The sequence below is a fragment of the Sinocyclocheilus rhinocerous genome, unplaced genomic scaffold, assembly GCF_001515625.1.
Source record: "Sinocyclocheilus rhinocerous isolate Xijiao unplaced genomic scaffold, SAMN03320098_v1.1 scaffold225, whole genome shotgun sequence".
Classification (NCBI taxonomy): domain Eukaryota; kingdom Metazoa; phylum Chordata; class Actinopteri; order Cypriniformes; family Cyprinidae; genus Sinocyclocheilus; species Sinocyclocheilus rhinocerous.
Window position 1 is genome coordinate 845,441 of NW_015630532.1, and position 13,638 is coordinate 859,078.

General features: G+C 38.2%; 1 protein-coding gene across 1 annotated transcript in view; it reads right to left on the minus strand.

Annotated features, from left to right (window-relative positions):
* Window positions 1–9,173: 9,173 nt before the first annotated feature.
* The window catches only part of tph1b (tryptophan hydroxylase 1b), a 7,036-nt gene continuing 2,571 nt past the window's right edge, over window positions 9,174–13,638 (minus strand). The window contains exons 7-11 of the mRNA XM_016552946.1: window positions 12,940–13,075; window positions 11,148–11,274; window positions 10,939–11,034; window positions 10,278–10,411; window positions 9,174–10,180 (exon numbers count right to left, since the gene is read on the minus strand). Of these exons, the coding sequence (XP_016408432.1) occupies window positions 10,006–10,180; window positions 10,278–10,411; window positions 10,939–11,034; window positions 11,148–11,274; window positions 12,940–13,075 (668 nt within the window). The 3' untranslated portion in view covers window positions 9,174–10,005. The remainder of the gene's footprint in view (window positions 10,181–10,277; window positions 10,412–10,938; window positions 11,035–11,147; window positions 11,275–12,939; window positions 13,076–13,638) is intronic.

A 13,638-nucleotide genomic window follows, 5' to 3' on the forward strand; every position in this document is an offset into this window, starting at 1 on the left:
TCCGTGACGTAACCCGTAGACTTCCGACGAGCGTTTTGAAGCCTAAAGTAGGCGGAGCCAGCCGTCGCCATCTTGGCAGTGCATCACTGCGCGTCACTTCCGGATAATCGAAAATGGGCAAAGAGGCGGGAGCAGGTTGCTGAAGCCACGCCCACCTAGCTCGACAGCAGTGTCAGCAGCGGCAATCCACCTGTCACTCAAGTGGCCACGCCCTTAATTATGCAGAACTTTAAGGCTTAATATAATTTAAACGGATGAGTTATAAAATTCACCCCCCTCACAGTTGCCATGAAAGGCAAAAAGTTGGGCATTTTAACATGGGATAGTCTATGGGACTGACTCCCTTTTGGAGCCAACCTCTAGCGGCCAGTCGATGAATTGCAGTTTTAGTCACTTCCGTGTTGGCTTCACGAGAGAGACCAGAAGGTTGCCGCTTGGTTATTACAGATCATTTGATATGTACTGAGTATTTATGCGGTTTTAACATAAATCACAGCAGCGTCCATAATTGAAGGATGTAGGCTGTCAAACATACACAACTATTAGCCAATCATAGCAGTGGGCGTTTACTTCCGAGTCTACAATCTGCCAGGCCTATTCAAACAGATGAGGGGCGTCAAAAACAGGACAGAGATTAGCCTATAACTTCTAAATTATGATGTTTTTGATGTAAATATCTTAACATTATAAGTGGACCTCAGAGAACAGTGCAAAATAAAAAAAACAGAGGCAGTTCATGACCCTTTTAAGAACCAGGGTTGAACCTAAATCTGTCACCAAGCATTTATATGTTTGTAAATATTACAGTAATATTACCTATATTATACTATGTAGCTAAATTTTGCAAGGTTATTCTTAGGTAAATTTTCCTCCCATCCTTAGGTAGCTACTGTACAATCCGCATTTGTTAGGTGGATTTAGAGATGCTATTACTGAATGCAAACTGCATGATGTTGATGGTAAATATACCTCAGTTCCACGTGTGCATTTGAAAAAGTCAAATAAAAGTCTTTTATGAAAATAAACTATATAGGCATGATTCCAGTTACACAATGAGCTAAATATAACTGAATTCTTTTGAGAGGATGCTTCAAAGGCTCTTTTATTGCTTCTAACAGATTACCAGTTTGGTTGCTAATTGCAGTTATCAGCTTGTCAGAAAGGCTGCGTTTCAAATGAACTCTCTATGATAACCTACTATTTATTTAACCAACTAAATGTTTTAGGGGGACTTCTAAGGATTTCAGTAAAGGCAAATTAAGTTTAAGAAAAATAAATGAACCATTTGAATAACTTTGTTGTATTTGTCCTTTTATATACTGTATATCTTTGAGACTTTGCATGTCTGTAGTATATGTCTAAATACATCCTAAAATGTGTCAAATGAAATGTTCCCAAGGTTTTATTTATGATTTTTGACTTTGCTCTGCTGCTGAGCTTTGATCTTTTCAGACACTATGGCAACCTAGTTACCTAATAGGGACCGTAGCCATAGCAACACAAGTATGTGATCTGCTTTCAAGGGCAGCCCATTTCTTCCATGCCTCCCTGCTGCCTGGTTACATGTGTACGTGCTATTTGGGTCCGCGATTCATCAGACATGTTCACACATCAGAACACAAAGTTCTTCACATAATTATCACTGATGCTATTCTATGTCAGTAACGGTATCATTACAGTCGGTTGCATCTGCCTACATAGATCTAATGCTGTTCATGAGGTACATAAACAAAACTAGTCCCAGTGGGTAATTGGGGTATTTTCAGTGATAATTACCTCGCCAGTAATTACATACCCGTGTTTATGTGTGTGTATGAAATCTCAACCCTGGTTATTCACCTTCTCCAATTGTGGTTATCATAAATTACCATCTACACACCCTGACACACAAGAGACTGAAACCTGTAAAATTCTGGAGGATGGCCTGAGTTGAGGTAAGGAGACAAATAGTAACACTTCTGACTGCAGAGCACTGCAACAATGGGGTTTAACCTGCAGGAACAGCAAAGCCTCTATGGCAGCACTGCCTAGTGCCCAACCAGTGCCACACCATCAAAAAACATCTTGTAAGACATAAAAGTTGGATAAAAGCTTGGGAGTCATTATGAAGAGATTAATAAAATGTAAAAAATATGAATGCTTTTATTGTCACTTAATGGAGTAGCATTTTAGAGTTCAAGGAATACATATACATTTCCAATCAGATTTTTCATGCAGATTTACAAAACCTTGTAATTTTTATTAAACTGTGTGTGTGCAAACAATTATAGTAATACCAGTAATTTAGTCATTTTTTAACCTTGTGGGACAATTTTTTTGGTCCCCATGAGAAAAACCACTTATCATATAGAACACCCTTTTTTCTTTTTTTTTTTGGAAAATCTAAAAATGCTTTCTGTTAGGGGTATGGTTAGGGTTAGAGAATAGAATATACAGTTTATACAGTATAAAATGTATTATGTCTATGGGAAGCCCTCATAAAATGTGGAAACCAGTGTGTGTGTATGTGTGTGTGTGTGTGCGCGCACACATATGGAGGTTTTCATATGAAAGAAAATACTAATACTTTAGTTCATTATGGATGAAATTAATTTGTTTAAAACTGACAGTAAAGACTTTTACATTATCACAAAAAATATTTCCAATAATTGTGTTTTAAACTTTTTAAACAGAAATTCATCAAAGAATTCTGAAAAATGTATCAGGGGTTCCACAAAAATATAGGCAGCACACACACACACACATAGACAGACAGATAGACAGACATGTATAATATCTTATATATTTATTATTATATTATATATACTATACAGTATATTATTTATACCTGGGTAACATCTTGCTTAAGTGAGCATTGTGCAAAGGGAAAATAGTGTGGTAAACGTATAAGTTTGTGCTAACTGTGCATGAAATAACTAAAAATAAACATTTTACAAATCTTACAATTCCAGAAATATGGTAAACTTGAAGCCATGGGTTTAGGCATATGGCACTAAAGCGACTAAATCTCCCATCAGTTGACAGCAAATCAGACAAGTCAATTTTTCATGTCTTGCACTGTCCTTTCTTTAAATAATACATTACAAGTAAGAGAAACCTTTTCACTGATACAAAGATCAATGCTGTGCTTGGGAATAGGGCAGGATTTCACTTGCAGGTTGAACTCCAATTAGAACTGAAATCAGGAAATCCCTGGAGGGTCTTACTTGTGCTTGGAGCCATTATATCTCAGAGGGATTAGGAGATCAGATTCCAAGGATATTCCAATAGGTCTGCTGGATGTTCCAATTTTAAAATAACTGCTGTTTATATATCTCAATTTCCTTAAGTGAATGATATAGTTACATGTTTGACGACAGGACTTCTTCATATGCAGGACATAACCTCCTCTGCTACTCACCGGAGGTGAGTAATGAGCTGAACTATCTGTGACTGTGCTGGTGATGAGGCTGAAGGCCACTGAGCATGTGCAGTAAGTCTGCTCAGGGCCTTCTGCTGCTCATGCTGTTACTTCATCTTCCTGTGCTGTCACAGGACGGCCTGCCATCGAGCAGCCAGCCCTGAAAGTTTAATGAACACCAATTAAGCCTTCACAATCGCTTAAGTGGTTGGGACTACTGGCAATAGAGATAGAGGAGCTCTGGGAGGATATAATGAAGAGAGAGATAGAAATAGGGAGTAAAATGGAAAAAGAAGTTGATTATAAAAGATTATAAACAACTTTAACAACTTTAAAATATATATTTAAAAAATATATAAGTTATGGACTTATTTAATTTTTTTATTATGATTATATTCTCTTGATGGTATTATGCTCTCATTAATATTATATAGAATATAATATCATTACTAAATTGTTAATATTAATGTCAAAATCCAAATCCAATAACGTAGCAGTTCATGTGCTATACCCTTTACTATGCCTTAATATGAATGATAAAACATATCTTTTTTCATTAGTGTCATTCTGTGATCTTTATCAGTGCTGAGTTGAGAGCATGCTCTGACTGCATACTGACTGCATGCCCACATGAAACATCGACACACATGCATTTCATCTACAGCTCTTTGCTGTCTGCCCTTTCATATCTCTTCTGGTGAGAACCCTGTAAAGCAGCCAAGCCCCCTTTGACTCTCTATCTCTCTCATCCTATCTCTTCTATGACTACAAAAGGAGCACTGGAGTGTGTGTATACAGACTTTTTACTGCCCCACTGGAATAAGCTTGAAATGCACACTAAGTTTATAGAATATGCATATAGGAAAGGCGAGTGATATGCAGATAGGAAAACGTATTGTTTTCGACCAACATATGTAGCCTACTGTTGCAACTGACAGAGACTCGTGCATCATAAATTGGGTCTACAAATACAGAATAACTGCATGAATTAACTTAGTCTCTGTGCAATGCACACAATATATGCAAAATTTACAGAAAATAACCCCATACAGAGCAGAATGTTTTTTAAAATGCAATATGACATGTTTTATTGTCATAGTGCATGGCATTTTTATGAAACCGAAGATCATTGATTTTTAATGTGGCTCTCTACCAGAAATCTCCAGAGGACTTTGAACGTTCTGTTGTTGGAAGCGGTTCTGGAAACAGTCAGAGTACTTTGATGTTAATGCTCCTCCATGAAATACAGTCCAAGTATCTCCATCACAAGATATAATGTGCATGAAATGAAACCTTGAAATGTAAGCTACTCAGGTGGTAATCTAATTACATGTATTCACATCTGTAATAAAAGGAGATCTTGGAAATATCCCAAGGTCTTCTTTATTCTCTTTTTGAGAGCTCAGTAACAACCTCGGGTGCGTTTCCCAAAGGCAATGGTCGCAAGTTCCGTCGTTACCAATAGAATTAAATGGAAATAACAACCATAACCTGCAAACAAGCCTGCACCGGCCCTTTATGGCTAGCCTAAGGGCCCCCAGCGGGCTGCCAGCGCAGGGCCTCTGAGATTTTGCTCATTGGGCAAAACATTGGCCCCTTAGTGCTGGCCCTGCACGGGCAGCCCTCACTTAGCCCACACTATTAATCTACAACAGGGGTGCTCAACCTGTGGCCTGTACCATGAAGCCGGATTAGCTGGCTAGCCAGGTAAATTTCAGTTAAGTTTGCACCAATCCTGGGTTTTAGGTACCATGAAAGTGGCTTGGCTTTTAGCAGTGTTCATCGCCATAGTAACTTACGCTCCACAGCTAACCTGCTCCAGGGCAGGTTATGTTCTAGTTTAGAGATGGCAAACTGAAATTTGACCAATCAACTTCAAGAAAAGTGACACATCTCTGATGCAATAAAGCCACTCCCCCAGTTTCTCTTGCTCCAAATTAAAGGGCACTACATAGTAAAACATTTTTAAAGATAAAATCATCTGGCTTTTAGTGATGATTATTTATTATAATTATATGATTTATATATTTATTATAGCCTTAATCCATTACACAAGCCATATTAAAATAATAATGATTAATCTTTTATTTTAAATGAACATAAATATATACAGATAATATAGAATATAAATAAGCTTTAGAATTAATAGATAAAGCTTTAAACATGACTACATTTGAGTTTAGATTTTTGAGTCTCTTTATACCTATATATATATTATCAACTATATAAACTAACTTCACTTGCACTGATATGGCAAGATGTTTTCTTTTAGTTGCCCTCTTTCACTCTGACAGCTCTTTCCACCTTGCTGTGTAAATGTATTTAAATTCATATTTTTAAATCTTTTAATCTATGGCAGTGAATTGCGAGAAGTGAATCACAGTTAAAAGGCATGTGATTGGCTGTTCATTACTGATGTCACGCTTTCAAGTGCACATGCTTCATTAACTCAGGATCAAAGCCTGAGATGACAGAGAAAGTTAATGGTCAGCATCATGGTACCAACAAAGCCAGATTAGACTGGTTTGGTTTTGTCAACTCAAAACTAATCCTGTAACCCTGAGTTTGTTTAGCCACTATCATGGTATAGGCCGCTGGTCCTGACCAAACACAACTGAACCAACTAATTAGGATCTGAAGGAGCACTTGATAATTACAGACAGGTTTGTTTAATCAGGGTTGGAACTTAACTCTGTAGGAAGGTAGATCTCCAGGACCAGGATGCACCCCTGATCTATAACAATTGTCTCAGGTTACGTATGTAACCATGGTTCCTCGAGGGAACGAGACGCTGCGTCGGAGGACGCTTAGGGAACGCCCTTCAGCGTGACCGGCTCTGAATCTCGTGTGTAATCAGTCCAAAGGCCTGGAGTACGACAGGCCGTGGTGTAGAGGAGGGGACCTTCGGAACATACCCTGCTCGAGGGTACAGAAATGCTTTGGCCAGACCGGGCTCAAAGTCGAGATAGGAAGGGGCCACTGAGAGGGCCTGCAGATCCCCCACTCTCTTGAGAGAAGATATCGCCAGAAGGAAAATAGTCTTGATAGTGAGGTGGCGAACAGAGATCTCCTCGATAGGCTCGAAGGGAGGCCTACAGAGAGCTTCTAGCACCACAGCCAGGTCCCACGTGGGGACACGAGATTCTTTGGGAAAAACAGTTATTATACATCTGAAATGGATGCAGTCACCACATAACTAATGTCTATATTGTCAAAAATGTACAGTAGTCAAAGGGATTTCAAATCAATGGATTTATTAAATACAAAATAGAAAACATTAAATTCAGGTTAATACAGCTAGGCTACATACAGCCAAAAATGTAAATACACAAAAGTACAAAAAAAAAAGCAAACAAAACAATGTAAGATTGTAGGATTTCGTCATGTGAAAGTTGATGTGTGTGAAAGTCTTATCTGTAGTACAACAATGTCCAAACACTGTCCGTAGCTGAAGTTGGATGAAAGCAAATGAATAATCCAACCTCTTGTAATAAAAACACGCCACAGCTCACAAACACCAAACTCTTCCTAATAAGGAACAATCAAAAATAGTCCAGACTATGGTCTCACGTCAAAAATAACTTTAAATCCATATTCAAACTGGACCATGATGTGGTGTCCTCACCAATAAAGAGTCCTTCTAAAATGCATACAAATACACTGTCTTAAAACTGTTTATATATATACATGGATGATAGTCCCATCTCTATTCATATTTTATTTTATTTTATTGTTTTGCTAATTCTTTCTACCACATGGCTTTACTTAAGGAAACCTAAAACACCCTAGCATCCCTAGTGGTAAGGAAGAAAACTGCCCACAAAATTCTTATTAACAGGCTCATGTCTGGCCCACACTGGGCCATCATGGGATTAATGTGGGCAGTCCCATAGTGTAGGCTGGTCACAGAGAGCCTGCGGTGAGCCCAAAGCTGTGGGCAAGCTCCCCTGGGCAAGCCTGTACCGGGCCTGTTTAGGTTTGGTGTGGGCTGGCCCTAGCCCACTGTGCCCGCAAAAAGCCAGCATGGGCCCCGCAAGGACATGTTTGCAGGGTAGTTAGCTAACAACGCTTTTGGGAAATGCACCCCTGGTTGATTCTAGAACAGACACCTTCTGTTCTACCACGTAGGCTACATGACCCAATAATCTGAAACACTTTGACTCTCATATTATTTCAGAAAGATGTGTCTGGAGATATAATGTGAAGAGAATATTTCTCAGTTAAAATCAGTATGTTTATAGAATTATGCTGCATTCACGCCATATCGTAATTTGGAGATAGCAACACGTGACGTTCTACTGGGAGCTGTTCATACCCTTGGACTAGGACAGTGTTTCTCAACCCTGGGCGCCCCCCAACACTGCACATTTTGTGTCTCTCCCTAATCAAACACACCTGATTCAACTCATTTGCTCATTAGAAGAAACTCCAGGACCTGAAATGGGTGTGTCAGATAAGGGAGACATACAAAATGAGCAGTGTTGGGGGGCGCCCAGGACCAGGGTTGAGAAACACTGGACTAGGACACAATGCCTAAACATAGTGCGTAATGAATTTGAGGTGGTCAGGTGACAAAAATCGTAGCTTTCAAAAAACTCCCAGTTCACAAATTGTAATTACGAGTCGAGTTCTACGAGGACGTGAATGCTTTTTACAAGTTGGTATCTCGTAATTACGATATGGCGGGAACGCACCAAGACTTACCTGGCTGAATAACCCTGCGTTCCATTCGGAAGGGCTCATCCCTATGCCCTAATCCCTTCAAAGGGTTTACCCTCCGGAGTGAGAGCTTCGAAGGGTTGAAGGGTGTAGGGGACCAAACAACTGTTTCTTGAAGTGCCCTTCTGTCTTCTTCTTCTTCTTTGGTGTTTCGTTGGCGGTTGGCAAACCAGCTTATAGGTGCATTACCGCCACCATCTGGACTGGAGTGTGGATCAGGATATATGCATATACAAAGGAGGGGAATGGCTGAAAGAATAGCTAGGACATCCGGTTTAGTTTCAAAAACATCTGAATGTAACTCTGTCGCCCCCCTCAGTACTGACTGCAGACCAAAGCAACAGCTCATGTCAAATTTGTTCAACCGGACATCGCGTTGCCCAGTATCGGTTTTCTTTAAATTAATGTTTCCAAATGCATATGATTGACTCATTAGTGGGATTATTATGGTATAAATAGTACATATGATATAAACAAAAGAGATGTTTAGCAATCACAACCGTGCACACATGATCATTGTAGGTTCACAGTTTGCTTACATATTTTAGCAATATTTGTGATTTCCTCATGCAAAATAGCCTACATCAAACCAAAAGCAATCAACATAAAATAGTATTTTTGCACAGTGACAGACACAATGGTTATTATCTCGATTATTTAGAGAAAATGTTTGCAAACAATTCAGGAAATATATGCCTTGAATTTTGCATAGCTCTGGGATTTTTTACCTGAATTTCAAGTTTTATCGACTGTGTCAACTTTCAGTTTTACTGACGGAGTTATCACTGCAATACAACAGCATTGCCCTCTGCTGGCTACAGTATCACACTGCAGCGTACAGTAACTTCACTTATTAACGAATGATGATGTTACAGGGCAACAAATATATCAGAAGTGTGGGTTTTATGAGCTACTTTGTTTCAATAATACCGTTCGAATAATTTGTATCATTCAGACTGAGTTTGCTAACAAATGATTAATTTATTTACTTTTATTATTAATTAATAAAAGTTGGCTACATTTTTACATTTAATAATTACATTTTGATCTCTCCTTATAAGAATCACTTAATTAGCAAGCATAAACATGAATGGCCATGGACAAGCAGCAAGGATTACAGTCTTCAGAAGACAAAACACAATATACACACCACAGTTTCAGATTCACATCAGGATAATAAGAAAAAGGTGAAACATTTTAGTTATAACACATATTTTTATACCACAAACACCAATAAATAAATTATTCAGCTCATGGTAAGAAATTAATGGGTCCATTTACTAGAAGAAACAGTAGGTTTGATGTTGAGAAAGCAACAAAGGCCTTTAATTGGTCATCTCAGTTTTAGTTTAGACTGTGTTTATTTAACAACTATAACACAAATGTGTGAAAGCTTCAAGATATGTTTGTAGCAGTGTTTTTCAAACCTAAGATTTGTCTTCAAAGATTATAAACTCGACAGGATGAATCATTTCAATGTTTCCTGTGTATTTACAGAGACTGAAGTTGGAGTGGAGTGGAGGTCAGAGTATACAGACTGTATGAATATAGTGATCATGATATAATGTGATGGCTGTACTTTTTTGCTGTGGTGGTGGTTGAATAGCAGTGAAGGACTCTGAACTGGTTGGTGTATTTAAAGGACACTTAAAGACTCTCCTGAAAGTGTTTGGATATTTAAGTGCTTTGTGGTATTTGGCAGATTTTCAGTAGCAGAGGAAAGGTGCTCACAGAGACATTACAAGTGATTCACCTCTGCAGTCAGAGAAGGCAGATAATGAGATACTATTACTATACTATTGCAGAGTTGAATGTTGAGTAACGTGCTTTGATATAAGAGATAGCAGGAATAAAAGCTATTAATATGAGCAAGAGTCATAATGGTTTCAGACGCCAAGGTGTGCACTGAGTCGACAGAGAGCGTCTCCTACAATATCCAGCTCGTGTCTGAGCTCCTCAACCACATCGTTGATGCTGGGCATGTCCTTCAGCACACACACGCTCTGTGTGTACGGATTAAACCGGAGGGAGAATGGACGCTGGATTGTCTTTGCAAATTCACTGTGAAGAATAAAATAGAGGAAATATATGGTCAAAGCAAAACAACAATGATATGGCGTGCAAAAATAACAAGTTGCGTATTTAAAAACAGATTTACCGCATTCTAAATTTGGCTTCCTCAAAGCTCTCCGAAACAAAGTAAACATCTTGAAAGGTGGTGATGAGACACTCCTGTTTACAGGTGACATTGGGCTCAAAGGGCAAGATTTTAGCAGAGCCTGAGAGAGAGTGCTTCAAAACAAAGCATATGTGTTTCAGTTATTCACTTCAGTTAAATTCAACAGCAGTTATAATACTGCTCAAAATTTAGGGTCAATAAGATTGTTTTTTAAAGAGATTAATACTTTTATCTAGCATGGATGCAGTAAATGTATCAAAAGTGACAATAACAACATTTATAATGTTTATCATGTATAATTTCTGTTTCAAATAAATGCTGTTCTTTTGAACTTTCATAGTTTATACATGATTTCTGAGGGATCATGCAAAAATGGAAAACTGAAAAATGGCTGCTGAAAATTCAGCTTAAAATATATTAAATATAAAACAGTTCATTTAAATTGTAATAATATTTCACAATATTCTTGTTTTACTGTATTTTGATCAAATGAATGCAGCTTTGGTATTTTTAAAGACATTTAAAAAGCCATCTAGCAATTTAGTCATATTTATTGTTGAAACTAATTATTACCGGTATAGTAAACATAAAAAGATTATAGTTGTAATCTATAATTCTAAATCTGATAATATGTATCTACCTTAAGTTCGCTGATGGAAGAGAGAAGCCCAGCGCCGTATGCTCTGAGTGAACCCTCCTGCTTACACAGGCCAAACTCCACCGTGAAGAAATAGCACTGCAATGGAACATACAACAACATACCAACCATCAAAACTAGTGCAAACAATAAAGGCTTTATGCCTATATACTGTGTAAACAGCAGGATAGCTAAATGTAAGAAATACATACTGTTGCTAACTTCTGCACAGCGTCATCAGATGCCCCGAGAGAAGCCAGTCCTAATTCCTGAGAGAACTGTGCAAAACTGGGTTCGGCCAACAGAGGAACATGACCCAGCAGCTCATGACATGTGTCCCTGAAAAACACAGACAAGATCTCTTTAATTATCGAATAAGGTTGAATAAGGCCTAGTTCACAAGACATATGCAAACAGTGTGTAAGTGAAGCAGAAGCACGCTTGCACAAAGATTTGAAGTCAACACTGTTTCTGCTGTAGAGTTGCAGCTGTGCAGAAAATGATTGATTTCTGAGTGATTTCTGGATTACTACATTGAGTACTTCTTTAAAAATGCACCTTTATGCTTTTTATGATTTTACCTTTCCTTTAATATGTAATAAATCTGTTTGTGCATGCAAACCATCTGCAAAGATAAAGCACAACAAAGTCCACACCAAATGGAGATAATCTCTCCAGTAGAAAACACTTGCCTAAAACACTTTGTTTGTAGTCCTGCCATTATTTCCATGACTTTGCTACATCACCAAAAAAAAAAAAAAAAAACGTATACTAATTTATACCAATACCGACGCCACAGTTACCATAGATATAATACTGTTTACAGTTGCTCACGAGGCCTTGGAAGCTAAAAATCCAATTGACCAATCACAACAGACTGGGCCAGCTGACCACTCAGAGCAAACTCAGAGATGGGTGTAAAAAGATGTAAAAAGAGGTGCTGCAGCAACGTACAGTATGAAAAAAAAAAGTTTTTTTAATTTGAAATCATGTAAATGTACTCTAGCAGACGCCAAATATAAATGTATGACTTTTAAATAAGCATAATAGGGGTACTTTAATAACTGCCATAAATATGAAATGATTATTGAGAGCATTGGCTATTAAGAATTATTGCAAACTTTTGATCATTCTGAAATCATGTGACTGAGTTTAAACATTGAAATGTGGTTGAAAGAATGCGAGTTGTTGTTTCAACACTGAAAAAACATTGCAACAATGCTTAAAGGCACAATATGTAATTTTTCACCGCTAGAGGGCACGTATTCAAAATAAACAAAGAGGCAAAGGCGTAGTTTGATGCCAAATGATTGTAAATAGGTTAAAATAATAATTTTAAATCAATGCTAAAATTTTAACATGCTGCAATACATCAACTTTTATTCAATATTCCAAATTGCAACAAAATTAAATGATTTAAGTGATTTAACCTTGATCCATGAAGTTGATTCAACCAAGAATGGAACCCAAACCCCAAAGTGCAAAATAGAAACTGCTTAAATCATCTGGATTCAGTTTGATTAAGAGGTGATGTGTTTGTTTTCATTTCTGCATGTTGATGCATCAGGTGTGACAGACAGTGGGTGTTGCTTCAACAATGGGTACTGCTTCATAAAAGCCTATTTCAAAAGATTGTGTCAATAAACAGGCCTGAAGAGATAAAGGGATATACAGTATGCTTTATACTCACGGTTCAGGAGTGTAGAGAGGATCTGAGCTGTGACGCACATATTGTGTACAGTGATTTAAGTGATTTAACCTTGATCCATGAAGTTGATTCAACCAAGAATGGAACCCAAACCCCAAAGTGCAAAATCATCTGGATTCAGTTTGATTAAGAGGTGATGTGTTTGTTTTCATTTCTGCATGTTGATGCATCAGGTGTGACAGACAGTGGGTGTTGCTTCAACAATGGGTACTGCTTCATAAAAGCCTATTTCAAAAGATTGTGTCAATAAACAGGCCTGAAGAGATAAAGGGATATACAGTATGCTTTGTACTCACGGTTCAGGAGTGTAGAGAGGATCTGAGCTGTGACGCACATATTGTGTACAGTGAAACACTCTGAAGGCCAGACCAGCTAGAAAGTCTCTCGGTGTCAAGTACCCAGCAACAGGGCGAATGGTGAAGCCAGTTCGCTCTGAAACACACATACAGCAGCCATATAACTACTGCCCTCTGCTGGTGACACAACTAATACTTCTCGTCAGCTTGTATTGTAGCAATTGTAAAGTTAAAATGCATCACATACTTTATCGCTGTGTGTGCACTGATTGTGTGCGCTCAGTCTCACCTAGGCCTGGGCGATAAAACAGTATCGATATTTATCGACGGTACACCTTCATCGATAACGATATAAAAAATGTTCGATATAGCGCACGATATAGGCACGTACTATGAGTGATGCAGACAGCTCACACAAACATGAACACATGCTGAATTGAGTGCTGTGACTGCCTGTGATGAGGAGATTGTGAATAAAAACATTAATATTAGTCGAATTTAAAATAAACATTTGCATTTTAATGCAAAAATGGTACAATCGAATGTTAGGTGTGCATCAGGGAGCGTCATCAGTGATGCGGGATGCGGTGATGATGATGTAAGTGACGTTGTTACATTTGAATGTTTTGTTAGTCTAGCCCACGAGACGCGCCGCTGCTGTGTTATTCGTTCAAAATATTAGAGAAATATAGTAGCTCA